We start from the raw sequence: 20,415 nt of genomic DNA on the forward strand, positions 1-20,415 counted from the left end.
AAGGGTATCAAAAATAACCTGGAAGCAGTTTACAAGAACAGAAAAAACAGCATAATTTCAACTTTCCCACAGATATGCATCCTTAGCTCTCACATAATTACATAATGTATTAACAAATTAGAAAATAAAAAAAAAACAGTGACCTATAATTGCTTATTAACATTTTAACTCTGGTGGATAGTTGTCTCATTGGCAACTCTTTTTTATAACACTGTATCATTTATATCACTTCACTAGCTTCTCAGTTACACTTGGTGACTGGCAAGAACATGTCAGCATCATGATTAATCACCTCATCTTCAGTCTGGTATTCAGGTAAATACAAAGTCAAAAGGTCACATGATTTTTCAACAATTAAGTACCACTAAACAAAAGTAAAGTTTATCTGTAACTAACTTTGAATGATGTTATTTATACACAAACTCTGCCAGGATTTGGCTGAGAGGTCCTCTATTTCTTTAATTTTTATACCATTTTTCTCTATTCTTTATATTCTTTATCTATTTAGCCTTTATTATTTTTTTCCATCCCAATTATTCCCTATTCTTCACATTTCCCCCATTATTCTCTATCTTTTTAACCCTAATCCAGACCCTCTTCCATGGTATATTGTATAGTCATTTTAGAGCTTATACAAAAATTACTGAAGTCTTTCCACTCTTTAATGAATGTTTATGCACCAAACACAATAATAAATAATCATCAGCTTATTTCATATATTTTCTTAAGTTTTTGTAGTTCTGTTGATGTCACTTTCTCTGTTTTCTGTAAATGTCCAATCAATTCACTGATCACTGTAAAGATAAATATTTTTGTTTATGTAAACATGAATAATTTAATTTTGGATGTAACGCATCTTCTGATTGGCTGACGTTATTTTTTTATGAGCCCATAGACATAATTTAGTCATGTGACCATAACATCATGAATGTTTTTTCATGGTTTTCTACGGTTTAAAATGGAATTTAGAATTAAATTATAAGAAATGACTGTAATATTTTTTCTGTCTATTCGAAATAACATAATAAATGTGGTGCACACTGTTAAATAACCCGCTATGTGCGTTATTCAGTGTGCACCACATTTTTTATGTTATTTCTTCATAGACAGAAAAAATATTACAGTCATTCCTTAAATGTTTGCAGGCAAATAATCATATTTAAGTATTTAAGAAAAATATATTATTACCTAGCCTTAAGTAAACTATCAATATCTTCATTCAGCTGACTTAGTCTATCAAAAATTAATATAAACTCTACCAAAAGCAATTTTCATTTTGAACATCAGAAAAAATATTGAAGTTATATAAACTAGAGGCTCTAAAGAGCCTGTGTCGCTCACCTTGGTCTTTGTGAATATTAAACAATGGACACAGATGGATTCATGACAAAATTGTGTTTTGGTGATGGTGATGTGTTTGTAGATCTTACTTTACTAAACATTCTTGCTGCTTACAATTATCTCTATCTATAAGAGTACTTTCTGTGGAAAATGTTATTGAAAATCTTCAAATTTTAAGAAAATTGTTAAAAATTTACTATGAAGGGCCATAACTCCTTAGGGGGTCAATCGACTATTTTGGTCATAGTGACTTATTTTTAGTTCTTACTTTGCTGTTCATTATTGCTGTTTACAGTTTATCTCTTATCTATAATAATATTCAAGATAACAAAAAAAACAGCAAAATTTCCTCAAAATTACCAATTCAGGGGCAGCAACCTAACAACCGATTATCCGATTCATCTGAAAATTTCAGGGCAGATAGATCGTGACCTGATCAACAATTTTACTTCCTGTCAGATTTGCTCTTAATGCTTTGGTTTTTGAGTTATAAGCCAAAAACTGCATTTTACCCCCATGTTCTATTTTTAGCCATGGCCGCCATCTTGGTTTGTTGGCCGAGTTACCCGACACATTTTTTTAACTAGATACCCCAATGATGATTATGGCTAAGTGTGGTTAAATTTGGCCCAGTAGTTTCAGAGGAGAAGATTTTTCTAAAAGATTACTAAGATTTACGAAAAATGGTTAAAAATTGACTATAAAGGACAATAACTCCTAAAGTGGTCAACTGACCATTTTGGTCATGTTCACTTATTTGTAGATCTAACTTTGCTGAACATTATTGCTGTTTACAGTTTATCTCTATCTATAATAATATTCAAGATAATAACCAAAAACAGCAAAATTTCCTTAAAATTATCAATTCAGGGGCAGCAACCCAACAACGGGTTGTTCGATTCATCTGAAAATTTGAGGGCAGATAGATCTTGACCTGATGAAAAATTTTATCCATGTCAGATTTGCTCTAAATGCTTTGGTTTTTGAGTTATAAGCCAAAAACTGCATTTTACCTCCTATGTTCTATTTTTAGCCATGGCGGCCATCTTGGTTGGTTGGCCGGGTCACGCCACACATTTTTTAAACTAGATACCCCAATGATGATTGTGGCCAAGTTTGGATTAATTTGTCCCAGTAGTTTCAGAGGAGAAGATTTTTGTAAAGGATAACTAAGATTTACTAAAAATGGTAAAAAATGGACTAAAAAGGGCAATAACTCCTAAAGGGGTCAACTGACCATTTCGGTCACGTTGACTTATTTGTAAATCTTACTTTGCTGAACATTATTGCTGTTTACAGTTTATCTCTATCTATAATAATATTCAAGATAATAACCAAAAACAGCAAAATTTCCTTAAAATTATCAATTCAGGGGCAGCAACCCAACAACAGGTTGTCCGATTCATCTGAAAATTTCAGGGCAGATAGATCTTGACCTGATAAACAATTTTACCCCATGTCAGATTTGCTCTAAATGCTTTGGTTTTTGAGTTATAAGCCAAAAACTGCATTTTACCCCTATGTTCTATTTTTAGCCATGGCGGCCATCTTGGTTGGTTGGCCAGGTCACGCCACACATTTTTTAAACTAGATACCCCAATGATGATTGTGGCCAAGTTTGGTTTAATTTGGCCCAGTAGTTTCAGAGGAGAAGATTTTTGTAAAAGTTAACGACGACGGACGACGACGACGACGGACGACGGATGACGGACGCAAAGTGATGGGAAAAGCTCACTTGGCCCGTCGGGCCAGGTGAGCTAAAAATTAATATAAACTCTACCAAAAGCAATTTTCATTTCAACATCAGAAAAAATAGTTATCTCTTCCCAAATTCTAAGTATAATTGACCCCTTGAAAGGAAAATTAGGTAACAACTGAATAGTTTCTGATACAAGAACAAATAGAAATACATACCTGACTTTTCTTTCTTTGAAAAGAACATAACTGTCATATTGAATCTCTTCACTTTAGCTAAGTGACACATACATGTGTAAAAGTCTTCCTCTGCCCTGCAAATAGATGCAAAAGTCAATATTTAAGGTAAAATTGACAAAATAGTCTGTAATGACAAAAGATTCAAATTTACGTAATTTTGTACTATAAAATAAATAAATACGGGTAGAAGATTATATTCATTTTTTTTATCCACATGAGCGCACATTTATTATTGCAAAACAGGTAAAACATATCCACAGAGTTTCCTCCTTCAGGTCAAAATATTTAAACTTTTGTCAGTTCTATTGTCCCATTGAATACATAGCTATTGTTCTCTGTGTAGTTTATTCACTGGGACCATAAATTTCCTCAAAGAGAAATCCATCACTTTTTGATTAATTTAACCAATGTAAAAAAATATATTCAAAGTGGATGAATATGGATGTGATATAAATAATAACAATAGTATAAATAATACCTTTTCAATGTAAACAGTGATTCAAACATTTAAGAAAAGATGATTTCTGACAAAATTTTCGACATTGGTGAAGGTGACTTCTATTGAAGTTTGTTTGTTTTGTGTGTTTGACATATGAAAACAGATAAATGACAATGCTTAAATACTGCTCTCTTACATGTATTTTTAAACTAACTAAACATCTTTTAAGTGATTGAAAAGAAAATACAAATGTAATGTCAGCCATGTAGTTGTGAGGAAAAATAAAGAACTGAAGAAGACCATAGGCTGAAACGTCTCAAAAACTGGTTTATTAATACAAGAATATAAAGTATGTTCCTTATTGGAATTTTAAAAACAAGGATAAACTAAACATATTATCAAGATGACCAGAATACACTTTTAAATGCATCACTTATTACCAAGCATAATTTACAAACTTACGGAATAAAGAAATTTTTGAACACATTGAGCATGTTGAGTACTATTTCTGCATCTAAGAACTGACCAAACAGCTTTGGATAGTCTACTGGATTAATTTTCTAAAATAAAAAATAACAAGATGTGTAAAATCCGCTAATAAAAGGTTCAATATGTAGCGTAAAACAAAATCTAACTGACAGCAGCATAAATGTATCTGTGTTTCTTATACTAAATTTCTTCAGATTGCATAGATAGAAATTCATGTTTATGTTCAATATATTCTAGATGTTAATCTTGATATAGATGTCAGACTTGGACTTCTTTTGAACAGAGTTTTACTGTGCATATTGCTGTGTGTTTGTTTATTCTACATTAGTTAGAGGTATGTTGAGATTTCACAAGACATGTTTAACCCCGCCACAATTTTTTGGCTAACTCACCAAAACGGTTCGCACCTGGATCACAACTGAATTTTTTATATCAATGTGTACAGAACCAGATAATCTATATATGTCAGAACGTAATAAAAAGAACCAAATATGCTTACTTTAATATATACATAGAATGACCTCAGGTCACTCTTCAGTTCTTTATAATCTGTCTGAAACTGAAATGATGATTGGGGTACAGGCATACTTCTAGGTGACACAGATTTTGATTCTTCTGGAATACTTTTGGTTACATCTTTCAAATCTAATTTAATACTGCTATCCTCACTTAAAGTTTTCACACTTTCTTTAATATTTGTAGAAGTTTTGTCACTATTTCTATGATTTTCAGTACTTTTTAAGGAACCAGTACTACTTGTAAATTTCTCAAACATTTTATTGTCTTGTGAAGTTATTTGCTTTTTAGCCTCACTCTGGGATTTTTCTACTTCCTCAATTGCAGCACGCCTATGAGTGTCATCTTCACCTCCGATTTCTTCTATCTGTATTCTAACTAAAGGTTTCTGTAAAATCAAACATCAAAATATTTAAGGTAGATCATGCATTTTGCAAAAAAAGTACTTTTTGGATTTAAAAAGTTTTACCAAGTATCATTCAATATTCAACAGACACATCTACAACTTTGCACTTAGACAAGATTAATCCATCAAAAAATTACGTGTTGGTAAATGTACTTAAAATTTTCAGAAAAAAAAATCCAAGGGCAGGTAATTGTATTGAATTTAATCAGGCAATTTGTGTATTTGAATTTTTCAAGAAAATAAGGTGCATGACCCAATAATCATTTTTGATAACATGGATGTATTTATGAAAACAATTCTTTCATTGAATTGTAACAAGAACAAAACTATTTTTTAATAGCATATAAAGCCATATAAACAATAAAATAGGATTCTGGAAATTGTTTGACATGAAAATTAGTTTTAAAACAATTAAAGTACCAAATGAGCACTCCAGTTATAAATGTTCTTATCATCAGCCTCATACTAGATAGACACAAGGCCAAATAAAAATACAAATAATCTTAAGTTTTTTAATCTTTTCTTCTACCAAAGAGTGTCCTTACTTGTTTTTTTTTTAATGGTTTCTTCTATGGCAGATGATTGTCTTTTGAAACAGGTTCTTTCATATTCATAAAACTAAATATTTAACATCAATATTTTACCTTTGATTTTTGATCTACTGGTTTTGTGATTGGTTTAACTAATCCTTCATCAGGAGACTTTGCCATATCTTTTTGTTCTACCATTTTATCTTTTGTTAACTCCTTAAAAAAATATATGTATAATTGATCTTTTTCTATTCAAAACATAATACTTTTTGAAATGAATTACATTCCAACTAATAATATCAATGCAACTTGCATAATTTCAAACCCAAAATTATGCTGGAGTTGAAAACATCAAATCTATAGGCCATGCAGGTGAAAATGCCTGGTTATGCATTCTTATATTGTTTAATCTATACTAAAATCTCCAGTGTATTGATCATCTAACATTTATGCATGAACTGATACATTGCAACACAAACAAACATACGAATATATACTGTCTAAAAACTTCAGCAGCTTTCATACTTTTTTCTGTTTGTGGTGTTTTCTAACAAGTCAAATAACTTTATAATTTTCTGGTTGGTAGTCAATTTATTAGACACTTTTGAATCTATTAAAATATATTTTGAAAATACCTTTTCAATTCTTTCTAATTCTTTCTGTGCTGTTTTATTTTGAGGTTCTAATCTTAAAGCTTTCTCGAATGCATCTTTTGCAGTGTCAAATTTCTTGAGTTCAAACCTTGCTGCACCAAGTCGCAAGTAAGCTTTGACATACAAAGGATCAAGACTTAAGGCTTGCAGACAATCAGCTTCAGCAGCTCCATATCTGGTGTAAATAAGTTTAAGTTTAAATAACTACTGCTTTATCCTTGAGAACAGAAATCTAAATAAAAGATACTAAAAGCATTCTAGCCAATCAAGGTAATTACTGGGAAATAAAGGGCAATGAATCTGGTCGCAACACATGAAAATGATTATTTTGTACATTTGTGTTATAAGAAAGTGGCAAACCCATACTTAGTTACTGGTTCTCTCATCTCAGCTGCATGAAAGTGAAGGGCAAGATTCCCCAAAGTAATATTTGTATACAAACTTTCATGCATACAAATATTACTTTGGTGAATCTTCGCCCTTAAGTTTCATGCGGCTGAGATGAGAGAATCAGTTACTTGATTTCAAATTTTTTAATGTGACAAAATTACTATATTTTTTTCACAGCAATAGTTTTGATATAAATAGTAATACAAAATAAATTCTCTTTGGCATATCAAAATCAAAATAATGAAGTGACTAAAAAATTATGAATCATTTAAGATATAACAACAGTTTTGGTCAATTTTTGCATAATTTTACACAGCTTTCAGAATGTTCAGGTAAGATTACAAAGGCCCCAACACATGATCTAGATTATTGTTATTTCTAGGGATTCATACTAAATCTTTGCACATTTTGGTTATAGAACATTTATTATTGGAGCCAAGGTTCTTCTGTAGCGTTTACTCTTTAGACCAATAAAATAGACAAAATCTTTGTGTTAATAATCATTCAGGTTAATCTATATGTTCTTTTTCAAAAGTTATAGTTTGTTCTCCAAAAGAAGACAAATTGCATGTTTGTAAACAAGTTATAATTCAAACAGGAGATTTTTTTTTTTTTTAAAGTTTAAAGAAAATCGGTTAAATAAATTTCAGTTTTAAAAGCTCTTTTCAAAGTTTTTTGTTTGAAATTATGTTGTTTATGCAGACTCTAAATCAAGCTTCATGTCTTTATATCTATGAACCTCAGGCACTGCCAGTAAACTCATAAACTTGATACATGTACCACCTTTTTTTCTCCAATTATCTCCCCTTAATGATTTTTATCTGAAAGTTAAATTATCTCCCCTTGAAGATATGGGATAAAGGAGTTTTGCCAAAATATTTTTTTTTATAGCTAAGTGGCTATATTTGTTTAAAGTCTTGTTATAAGAGAGATTTAAAAAACTTAGAGCATGATTTCTTTGATAGACATGACTATTATAAAGACTGTATGTTGCAATCTAGATATATTTTTTTTTGTTATTTTTGTCATTAGGTTGCTGTCTCACTGATAAACACCCTGTATCTTCTTTTTAAACAGTGAAAGAGACTTACTTTTCTTGTTTCAGAAAGGCCATAGCCCTGTTAGCTGGCATTATTGCATTAGTAGGATCAAGTTCAATAGCCTTTGTGTAAGCTTCAATGGCTAGTGCATAATCTTGTCTCTTGAAATTATCATTTCCCTAAAATAGAAATTATAAAATAAAACAAGTTGTACCATCAAAAACAACATAAATATCATGAGTGTAATCAAACCAGCTTTGTAGTTTGAACATAGTTTTCTGTTATATCTTATGACTATAGCCATTTTGTTTTCATTATAAAGATTGAATGTTTCTTTTTGTACTTTTATAGTTGTTTACTAGTTTTGACCAAAGTGCATTTTGCAGTAGACAAGGAAGCGCTTCAAATCATAAATGTGTTTATAGTCAATACTTGAAATCAAGCTTTTCAACTGTTTTTTTTTCTCTAAATATTATACTGTTTTTTTGTCACATAGAGCATGTAGAAGATTTTGCTTTGTATTGGGACATAAACAATCACATTAGAACACTTTGTGGTTGCTGCTTTCCAATCAACATGATGGAATCCTTATGAAATAACTATGTATGTAAGAGGATAAATCTTTAACAATGGTAATAAATCATAAAAGAACAAAATAAAGATGCTTGCCTTTTAGATTACAGGGGTCACCACACTTCCAAATAATAGGGAGAAGTCACTTCTCCCTGGCAGCCAAACAGGGAGAAGTGAAGACCCAACAGGGAGACTTCAGGGAGAAGTGAAGGCCCAACAGGGAGACTTCAGGGGAAATCGACAGATCGCGTTTATACTTTTTATGAATAAAATATTCTAAGAATCTACACCTTTTTGTTACTTTTCTAATCATTTTTGCATGACAATTGCTAAGGAAGTTCATTTTGTAAGTCCTTGTCTTGCCATGCTTGTAGTCTGAAATACTTTTTTATTTACATGTACATGTGTACCTATGCAAATTGTCAAAAAAATCATGACATAAGGACCATAAGTTAATGGCATAAGAGCTATGGTTATTCTGGTAGGTCTAAATGAATTAAAGATTTGACATGGATCAAATTATGCTACATTTCAAAGACTTTAACATTAAACCATGATTAAACCAAGTCCAAGAACCTTTTGAAACAAAAATAATAATCAATTAAGAAAAGTTAAAATACGGTTTCACTGTCTTTCAAAGCTAAGATCATGATTCAAAAATGTATTTATTCTTAAAATAATATTTTATAAGAATTCACAGAGAAAACTGTTTGACATGTGTTGAAAACGTAAAGTAAAACTGTTAATTTCAAATCGTGTACATGTAATCGCACACGTTTGCGGTATTTTCATGGAAATGCCGATTTCCAAAATCAAGTTGCCGTTAGAAATGTATGTAATTGATTCTAAAACACTACACGAGTGTTTAAATATGACTAAATCACAAAAAGTAACATCGGAAAAGTCGTATTTTTCATAACCGGAATTGAATTGGTACTTGTAAATTAAAAACAAATACGGTGCGATCCGCGTCAAAAATTCTTACTTTATATTTTTCAAAAATATACGACTTTGAAAGTAAATATTGCCGTTCCTAATCAAATTCATGAGCAGATATTCATTGAAATACTGTTTAAAGGACCTTTAGCTGAAACAAAGCACATGTATCAGTCTACATGGTCTGTTAAGGAAACAAAACCCTGAACAAAAACCGACTGCGTTTTGTAGTTTATAATCGTTGTGCTGGTTCCCTGTACTAAACTACGTACGTTGTTCAAAAATACAAGCGGATACCAGTTGATAATATTCCGTTTTTGAAAAGAAATCTGAATTTTTTTATGGGGCATCACATATTGTCAGTAAATATAAGAAAATCAAAATTAATAGTGCATATCAATATGGATTAGGTAAATGATGAGAGATGAAAAGATGAAATGGCGCCATCTACAATTTTCAATAACAAAGATGGCGGACAATAAACAATCATAACAAAATCGAGATTTTTCTTTTTTCTTGCTTATAGTACATCCGGGCAAGCAATTTTTATTTTGAAGTATGATACTATCGCGGAGAAATCAGTTCTGAATTTGAGGAAAACATGCTTTGTATTCAATACCTATCTCGGTCGTTTACGTTTGAATCGAGAATTCTCAAAAACCATGAGGCGACATGGGGAATTTTACTGAAAATCGAGGGCGACATAAACTTCTCCCTGGAGCTTCTCTAGAGCGAAGTGGGGAGACCTAGAGCGACTTTGTCGCTCACTTCGCCTGGTGTGGTGACCCCTGAGATTATTAAAAAAAATATGATGTGGTGTGATGATGCTAGATTTAAAACATTGCTACTACATTTTAAGTTTTACTAAAATTTGCAGTGAGAAAAATTTCTTTCAATATTTATGCAAGTGTTGAATACTTGTTATCTCCAACTTGTTCACCATCTGTTTGCCATGTACCATACATTTGACCTTTGATGATAATAAATAAAATGCACCTTTTCTTTCTCTAAATTTGCCATTTGTTTCTTTCTTTCCATTTCCCATTCTTCATCTGTTTCATATTCTGATGATTCACTCTTTTCCTGGTCTCCAATTTTCTCTAATTCTTTATCCTTTAAATCAAAACAAGCATTTGCAAATCAATGTATAATTTTGTATTGATAATTTTTCAAGTTATGAATAAAAAAAAAATAATAGCAGTATTGTTTTATTTTTTTTCAGCATGATTTTTATTTATGTAATACATAACTGTAGGCTAGCCACTCTTTTGGAAAATCGAAAAAAAACAAAAACCACAAAATATCCAATATGTTGCAAATTTTGCACCTATAAATACTGAACCTTATGCCAGAGCTCCTTATAAACCAGCCTCCAGACCCATGCTGCAATTTTTACCTACATTTCATGTGAAACTAACTATGCTTCTGTCTTCATAAGTATAGTTTGAACATTTCTATAAATCATTTTTTTTCCAAGTCGAAATTCAATAGACGAAAACGATTAGTAAAACATTAGCGTGGTCAGTTCATGTAAAAAGATGTTTCCTGAATTTATTACGGTCAACATGTTATACACATGTATAAAATTAATTTCCTTGAGGGAGAATAACATGAAATACATTTGATCAGTCAAAATTTTGAGAAAAAAACTCATATCATTCATATTTTTTGAAAAATTTGTAAATATTTTTCGTGGAACCCAGTGTCTCGCCTACTTTTGCTGTAAATCGCATGGTCAACAAAAATAAGAAAAAATTAATAAAAATATTCCTCTTGATACTATCTTTTGATTGTAAGAACCTTCTGTCCAAGTTTGGTTAAAAAACAGGATAGTTTATGAATCTGATAAATGTTTTAAAAACTTTAACTGCAGACTGTATATGTATGTAATGTTAACTGGAAAAAAATCTAAGTCCATTTAAAAGTAAAATACGGAAAAAATGGATTTATTTTTTTACAAAATTTACATCTGGATACTCTCTAATGATCATAAACAAGCTTCTGTCCAAGTTTGGTACAAATCCAGGATAGTTTGAAAAAGATATTAAAATTTAAAAAACTTTAACCACAGAGTGAATGTAATGTTTCCGCACAGAAAAAACTAAGTCCATTTAAAAGTAAAATACAGATAAAATGGATTTATTTTTTTAACAAAATTTACTTCTGGATGCTTTCATGTTTCAATTGTTTTATATATGTCATTTAAAGGCCCTTAATAACTTGCTGTTCGGTGTGAGCCAAGGTGTTGTGTTGAAGGCAGTTCCTTCACCTAAAATGGTTTACTTTTATAACCTGTTTCTTGGATGCAGGGTTGTCTCATTGGCACTCATACCACATCTTCTTATATCTATGTTTTTAAAAAAAAAAAACGTGTTTATACACATACAACATTAAATTTATCCCATTTTCTGTAATCATAGCCACTTATTCTTGATGGTTTGCCAGCTTCATCTTTAGACTTTTTCACTTTTTTCTTTTTCTTTTTGAACATGCAGTTCCTTACAGGTGGCATCTCCTATGAAACATAAAGTAGTATGTGTTAATAATTATTTTTTTGCAGTATCAACACATGGATCAAACATAAATACATGAAAATATAAATATTATTATAATACTGATCAATGCTGGCTTCTGTAATTCCTGATTTTCACAAAAAATGAATGTTTAAATATATAGATTTATTTCATTATGTCCATCTGATTATATTGTCTAAGATACAAGGAACTTGCACACATAATAAGACACTTATAGAATAACTTATTGAAGAATACAAATAGAGAAAAATATTCAACGAGTGACCAAACAACACATTAATTCACGAATACGTGTAGCGCATGAGATACTTATCAGTGTTGTTACATCATGAGTGAAATTATCGGTTTTTATTTAACTGGGAAATCAATGTAATTCATTGCAACCAATGTAATAAAAACATTTAATTCCTGAAGTTAAATTGAACTTCTAAAGATAAAGACTGACATATATTATATATCATACTCATAGTCTATCAGTTTTTTGTTTCATATCAAGTTTTTAGTTCCAGAAATGGTTTTACGCATAATAAGGATGAACATGCACCCAAAACCATTGGAAATTTCATCAGGTCTACAAAAGAACAGAACAAAACTTTAACAAGCACACACAAGAATGGCAGTGTCTGCGCGTCTGTGAAAGCAATTGATTACTCACAGAGGTTTCAAGATTTGATATGTTAAAATTTCGACTTTGACGTTTAATTCCCGATCATATGACAGTTTATTATAAAATCGGTTGAAAGTATGCCTAGCCGATGAATGCCAAATTGGCTACGCCTCACAGCATACGGGTACTCGCGCAGACACTGCCAACAAGAATATGGTCCAGGACAACCAGTATTAGACCTTATCGCTATTTGGGAATCTGCAACACTTCAACTATATGTCATACAAATATCACTTTTCCCTTTGTGGCAGCAGACCTTTTCTCTTGTGACATCAAAATTCTACAGGGAATTCTGTGATGTCCAGCAATGGTATACAAATACTGATAAGGTGTATAGGGACCAACAGACCTATCTATAAGCTATAATTCATTAATTGCTTCAGTTCAGTATACAATGAGTGCAGTCTTCATGTTGAATGGCAGTCCAGGCTTGTAAAATTGCTCTCCTGCCTGTAAAAATCATATCTACAGGCAAACAGAATCTAACCAAATATTTTCAAAAATTGAGCTTCAGGCCTGTAGATTTAACAGTTCGTCGCGATGACTGCGAGTGTGAAAGAGATCAATAGATATCTTTATTTCTATACCATGACTTTATTTGGTTTTTGTTTCAAAACATCAGATTCTTTCTTCTTAACTTCCTCTTCCCAGTTGTTCATATCTTTGAGATATTCCTCCAGTTCACCCTGATTCTGTCGAACTTGTTGTTGGAGGTTGAACATTTTCATTTCGTGATCTGTAGACGCCATTATGCGGTCCTATATGTGTTTACTCGTTTTCAATGCAATTATACAATGCAGGAGCGGCTAACATAAGAAAAACAAACTAATTAAAGTTTCCAGAATTTTCACATGGGCGCAGACATGTTAGATTGACACATGCGTAATGATGTTTCTAATGTCAACAACAAAACAGGAAGTGAAATAAAATCAGCTGCCACCGGCAGAGTGTTGACCTTTCCTGTCCTTGTACCTGGACACTGGACTGACATTTAAATCATAAATATTCAAAAACAGCCAGATAAAGAGAGATTCTAAGCAGGTACACATATTTGATCAACAGAATAATATTCTGGACATGCGAAATGAACCCCCCTTTTCAGTTTTCAGTACTTATAAGATAATTTCCAGGTCTTTTTTTTTTTGGAAAAAAGAGAAAGTTCAGCATACACCTTACAGCTATTTGTCACAAAATAAATGTGGTCAAAAATCTAACAAATCTATTGCACAATACTGCAATTGAAGATTTCTTCTTGAAACTTTTGAAAACAAGCTGTGTAAGGGAGGTAATCAAGTATTCAACATAAAAAAGAAGTTGTGGTATGATTGCCAATGAGACAACTGTCCACAAGAGACCAAAATGACACAGACATTAACAACTATAGGTCACCGTAAGGCTTTCAACAATGAGCAAAGCCCATACCACATAGTCAGCTATAAAAGGCCCCGATAAGACAATGTAAAACAATTCAAACGAGAAAACTAACGGCCTCAGTGTTACGGCCAGAAATCGCCTTTAAATTGTAGCCAACAAAAGACACAAATCAATAATAAAACTTAACAATATTTATTATACAAAAGTTTACAAGAAGTATTACACAAATTTACAAATTTACAAATATTTTATTGGCACAAACACAATTACAATAATTGGCAATGGCCCATACAACTGGTATACAAATAGTAATAATGCATAGAATAGCAATAGGCATATTTAGAACAACATCATCGAACGATATCAATATCATCAACAGTAAATGATTAAAAAAAAATATATCAATTACATAGTTGGTCAAACATATTAAGTATTGAAAATAATGACAATATTAATATGTAATATTATGAACAATGATTATTAGCAATTTTATAGAGTTTGTTCTGCTTTACGCAGGTTCAAACTGTCTGAGATGAAAGAGGAAGTTAATTTTAGGATTGTGTATGAATTATTATTTAATAAAAAGATTATATTATTTTCATGTTTTTGAAATTTTGTAGGATCAACGATTATATTTGAAACTTTATGGTAAAATATGTCCCTCTTAGTTGAGTATTTTTCACAATGTAAAAGAAAATGTTTTTCATTTTCAATTTGACCAGAATTACATACAGAGCAGTATCTCTCATTTCTGGGAATATTTAGATGTCTCCCTCTTTCAATCATTAGTGTATGAGCGCTTATACGGATCTTACATATTGCAGCTCTGTCACTTCTGTTTTTTAATATATCAACATAGGGTGGTCTTCTGCCCATTATGTAGACACTTTTGAAAAAGTCTAACTTTTTGGATTCAAATATATTTGCATTTTGAACTTGCAAACATTGGTCATTAATTTTTTGTTTAATAGAATTTAAATTACCTTTAACATAATTAAAGTTATTGATGATATAAGACATTCCAAGTTCATTCAAAAGACTCTTGACCTTTATGACCCAAGGGTTTGAATCTACAGATTTAGTGAATATATGATATGCCAAAGAATTTTCTGAAGAAACTATATGGTTCAGGTAGTTGAATATTGAATATAATTCTATTAAGTTCAGCTCGACATCCATCATTAGATGCCTTACAGTGAACCCCTAATATGTCTTTGATAAATTTAACATGAAGTTTTTCATGTTAAATTTATCAAAGACATATTAGGGGTTCACTGTAAGGCATCTTACAAATATTACTGTCAACTTAACTGTCAAAATATGAGTCCAATCTTTTATCTTTATCTGTATCCGGATATCTTTCGGAATCCAATCTGAATATTACGTTCACTACTAAGGTCACAATCCAGTATGATGTTGTTTGTAGAATAAAAGTGTCAATCCAAATGCTGTGAATGCTAATGTCTATCGATGTCTAAGTCTAAGTCCAAGAGTAAGAGTGAGTCTTTTACTTGAGTGTCTGTATATATATATATAGTTGTCACGGAAAATTCTAGAACAGTCTATAATGGAACATCCTAGAAAGTTACAACGGAAGTTTCTAGTAAAATGTAGAAGTTTATATAACGCATCTTTTATTAGGATCATTCTGGAAAGTTCCAATCATTCTGTAATTGTTCCAGTGATTTCTAAACTGCACAGTTCTAAGATTATTCTGTAAACAACTATCAGGCCACACAACACAAATCAGGCCAACATAAATAAATACAATAATTACAATATCATAACATTAGTTATATAAAAAGATTAACGAAAAACAAATATGTAACACATAAACAAACGACAACCACTGAATTACAGGCTCCTGACTTGGGACAGGCACATACATAAATAATGTGGCAGGGTTAAACATGTTAGCGGGATCCCAACCCTCCCCCTAACCTGGGACAGTGGTATAACAGTACAACATCAGAACGAACTATTAAAATCAGTTGAAAAAGGCTTAACTCATCAGATGGACAAAAATACAAGAGGTTGTGGCCGGGTACTTATACATCCTTTCACAAAAAGACACAAAAAGAGATCTGAGAGTACTCGCAGTTATCTGACAGCTAGTTCAAAGCCACTTACAACTAATAAAAAATAATGCATCAAAGACTAAACTATCAATCCGTTTAAACATATATATAACAGTATTCTTTAAATTTTTATTGCATTACCTCCCTTAAACTGCTTTTACATTATCTAAATTGTCCTTTAACCAGAAAAACCCTTGTTTTCCCCCCTTTTTTGTCCCTAATTGCTATTGATTTGAGCCATAACCCCCCATAACCATCCCTTTGTAGTATGGAAACTTGTGGTATATACCGTACTTTCAGGGATCGTACTCTACTTTTTGCCTTAAACAAAAATTCTGGCCGTTTTTGGATTGAAAACAATAATCTTGTCCACTTTTTGGCTAATAGAAACGAAAATTTCCAACAGAATAATATACCATTAAATGAACATAATGAATAAAAAACAGGCATATTTTTTTGGGGACGGGGGTTTGCATGAACTGATATATTGAATACTTTTATCAAGATCAGACTGCAACCTGCCTGCTGGGTGTGGCCTTTATGTTTCCATTTGTCAACCGTCATTCATAAATTCGTTGTCATTTCAGACTCATTCGTAGCATTTGGTTAATTTTCAATTTTGTTGGGTAAAACATATCAACCAAACTTGATATAAAAATTGTTTGTCTTTTTTAACTCGTGTCGCTCGTAACTTAACATACAACAAGCGAGAATTTTCCTTGTCTATTTTTTACTGACAAGTCCCACATCAAATATATCAGTTCATAGCTTTTGACCCATACTATCATTTTATGATAGACAATTTATGGGAAGAATACAACACCAAAAATGTCCAACCCTTACAATTAACAGCAACTATAAAATATACATGCACCACGTCACGAACCGTTTAAAAAGTGCATTTTACAGTTATTGTATGTTTTTTAGCCAAAAAAAAGGTCCCAAAATTTTTCGCATCGCTCCGCTCGGTGAATTTAAAATACTTCGCCCCCTCTTTGCAAAATCCTGGATCCGCCCCTAATATAAATATGTTTGTGTTGCTGTAGCATGTTACTACTGCTTTGCTTATAAAGAATTCATTCACTCATTGAAAAAACCTAATGAAAAAAATAGTCCAGTCAAACTAAGTTTAACCTCAAACTAATTGAAACAGAAAATGTGTTAGTTCTAATCTATAGCATTTAGCCCCAAATATACACAAGTACCATAAAATCTAACTTGAGGAAAACTCAAAATCAGCATTTTTTTTTTCCTATATAAATGGAAATGAACAGTGAAAGGGAGATTACTCTGCAAAAATTAGTCTTTTTTGGGGTCAGTTTTTGGTAAATTTTCTTAAAATTCATGTAAAGTTTATACTTTGATGAGGTTATGAGTTCGTATTTAACTATATTATATAATCTGATGCTCATGAAATGTGTTATGAGTATTTTTAATTTTTTGGGGCACATTTTCATTAAAGAAATTACAAATTTATGGCTTTGTGACCATTTTGAAAAAGTAATGTGAATATCGACGTCTTGACAACGCCTATTGTTGTATGACGTCAGAGAGTGAAATAACCACGTTTATTTCACATGTGAAATTATCGGTTTTTATCTAACTGGGAAATCAATGTAATTCATTGCAACAAATGTAATAATTGGTATTGTTTATATCTATAAATTATAATTGTTCAGCATTTACCTTGTTTCAAGATACTTAAAACCACAAAAAAGAGAATAAATGCTTAATTATTTTTATTAAATTTGAGATTCTTTACCTTGACATGTTGAAAATCTAATAAATGGTCAACTAATGAATTATGATATCTATGTCATGTAGGTTGTAGCTTGATAAAAGATATGAAAACCCTTTAGAGTTGTTTGTAATACTCTAGAGACGGCTAAACTATCAAGAATCAATACGTTCATAAAGAGGAAAAATTATAATTTTATATCAATTTGGAATGTTATTTCTGCCTTTTTTTGCAGAGTTATCTCCCATTTCAATGCAAACCTCCATAGGATCTTTATTTTGATTTTTCTACTGCAAACATGACTGTGTCTTCTATAAAGCAATTAATATATGACCTCAGTTTAATATTAAAAATAATTATAGTAAATGAATGAAATCTTTAATATTCAGATAATGTTTTTTGAATATCCATTTTATAAAGAAAGTTATGCCTGAAAACATCCAAGATATAGACAAATACAATGTATATGCATTTGATAATGCTAGGATTTTGAAAATAGATGTCCTTGCTTGTTCGAATTCATAGCTGAAAATAAATAAACTTGCATAAGATAAGATGCAAACAAATATTATACAACACAAAATGCAGGGGAAAAAAAGAAAATAAGGCTACATCACAATAGATGGACAAACCACAGAAAATCTTCCTGCAGTCCCACCTTGAATATGTAAAATAATCTGTAAGGTTGAATATATTCTTATTAAGTAATAAAGGGAGATAATATCAAAATTTCAAAAGATCTAAGATTTTAGATTATCTCCCATTGAAACTTATTAACAAAAATATTGTAATTTCACATATACAAATGTATATTTTACTGTCAGATTCAGAATATGTTTTAATTCAAACAAATGTGTGATTGTTATGAATATAGAAGTATTTGTAAAAGAAAAATAGAATAAAAGCTTAGTTTGGATGTTATTGTAATTACTAAATTACTAAAAGGACTTCTCACCTTTCGGATAACCAGTCAAGGTCGTTAAAAACTTCCATTTGTTTGACCTTTCGAATTACTAAAAGCATGTACATGTAATTTGTTTATATCAATTTCATGAATTTGGGAACAAATGCTTGTACAAATAAAAAATAATCATGAGTTTTGGATGGAAAGCAGAGCTTGGAATCAGACTAAAGTATAGGCAATTGTTGTTATAGATTAATAATTCAGAAAAATAGAATTGCATGTCAGCAGTATTGTCTAATTTCAGAACTCATTGTATTTTATGTTACATGCCAAAAATTGTGAAAATTTCATCCTTTATACAGCAATTTCACAAGTTTATTTTTCCTTATATTTTTATATTAGCTGGCTTTATTGATTATTGAACATTGTGAAATGAATACATGAAAAGAATGTGTTACCATGTTTGAGATTGCAGTAAACATTTCTTGAAAACAGGTTCTCCCAGCTGTTGCCTTATTGTTTTTTCTTACATCATTATGAAAACTAATAATAATGGAACAATGACATTCACTTCACTACAAATTTTTTTCTTCACCATAAACTGTTACAAACTCCTCTTGAATGTATTAACCATTATTGAATAATTTAATTTTGGATGTAGCACGTCTTCTGATAAGCTGACATTGTTTTGTTTATCAGCTCATAGACATTATTTTGTCATGTGACCGTGACGTCATCAACGTTTTTTCATAGTTTACTCTGGTTTAAAATGGACTTTAGAATTAAATTATAAGAAATAATTGTAATATTTTTTCTGTCTATTTGAAAAAACATAAAAAATATGATGCAAAATTTAAAATAACCTGCTATGCGGGTTATTCAGTATGACTTAACTCATAAATATTTGATTATTCTGAATTTTAGCAATACATGTACATGTGCATATATAGTTGAGTCTATTTTTTTTTGTATTTGTACATTTTTTACAAGTTTATATGATCTCTTTCAGAAATGACGAACACAGATGTGGTACCCCAGAAACCACTTCCTGCAGTAGCTAGATTTTTTTTCTATGGTCTACATGGACTTTTTGATGAGATTGTCTTCACAGCTTTGTTTGACCTATTTTTAGAACCACATGGCAATGCACAACTAAAAGGCTACACAACCATTTACTCCTTCTTCATTTACGGCAGTTGCAGCTTAGCTGTAGAACGTCTATATGTTTACTTATACTTGAAGCATGGCATTCCATGGTATACGAGAACAGCTATCTATCTCCTAGTATTATATACATGGGAGTTATCTTTCGGCCTGGTTCTACGACAGTTTGATGCCTGTTCATGGGATTATAGTCACTACGATTACAACTTTATGGGTCTGATTACCCTTGAATATGCACCAGGATGGATTGTACTATGTCTATGGCAGGATGTTATAGCTGATTTTCTACTCAGTCTTTCAATAAATGTAAAAAGTGATGAAAACAATGACAAAATTAAGGCAGCATGATAAACTCTTACTGTGATATTTTTTTATACATTTAACAGATGTAGGACTTATCTAATAACTAAGTGTTGTAGGACTTATTTAATTTAAGATATTTAATTCATTTCAAAGTAAAGTTTTTTATACATTTAACAGATGTAGGACTTATCTAATTACTAAGTGTTATAGGACTTATCTGATTTAAGATATTTAATTCATTTCAAAGTAAAATGACAAAATTTATGAATTTCTAGAATTGCCTTTAGAAACTTTAACCATTTTAGATTAATAGAGTGAAAGTATAAAAAGAAAAGAATTATAATGAATGAATTTGTAGAAGGACGATAAATACTCTGCAAAAAGATTGACATTTTAAAAAGGAAA

The 20,415-nt window shown here is 31.0% G+C and overlaps 2 protein-coding genes across 2 annotated transcripts; one reads left to right on the plus strand and one right to left on the minus strand.

Annotated features, from left to right (window-relative positions):
- Positions 1 to 644: 644 nt before the first annotated feature.
- On the minus strand, positions 645 to 13,331 carry LOC143045352 (RNA polymerase II-associated protein 3-like). Its single transcript, XM_076217807.1, has 10 exons — positions 13,037 to 13,331; positions 11,635 to 11,763; positions 10,245 to 10,361; positions 7,791 to 7,918; positions 6,292 to 6,484; positions 5,771 to 5,872; positions 4,704 to 5,108; positions 4,178 to 4,275; positions 3,256 to 3,350; positions 645 to 794 (listed from the first exon to the last, which is right to left on the minus strand). Exons 1-10 carry the CDS (start codon positions 13,196 to 13,198, stop codon positions 703 to 705), a joined length of 1,521 nt encoding a protein of 506 aa, XP_076073922.1. The 5' UTR covers positions 13,199 to 13,331; the 3' UTR covers positions 645 to 702.
- Positions 13,332 to 13,350: 19 nt separating this feature from the next.
- Positions 13,351 to 20,195, plus strand: LOC143045359 (transmembrane protein 229A-like). Its single transcript, XM_076217819.1, has 2 exons — positions 13,351 to 13,490; positions 19,553 to 20,195. The coding sequence occupies exon 2, from the start codon at positions 19,555 to 19,557 to the stop codon at positions 20,053 to 20,055; it is 501 nt and encodes a 166-aa protein (XP_076073934.1). The 5' UTR covers positions 13,351 to 13,490; positions 19,553 to 19,554; the 3' UTR covers positions 20,056 to 20,195.
- The last annotated feature ends 220 nt before the right edge of the window (positions 20,196 to 20,415 follow it).

This window comes from Mytilus galloprovincialis, chromosome 1 (genome assembly GCF_965363235.1).
Source record: "Mytilus galloprovincialis chromosome 1, xbMytGall1.hap1.1, whole genome shotgun sequence".
Lineage (NCBI taxonomy): Eukaryota > Metazoa > Mollusca > Bivalvia > Mytilida > Mytilidae > Mytilus > Mytilus galloprovincialis.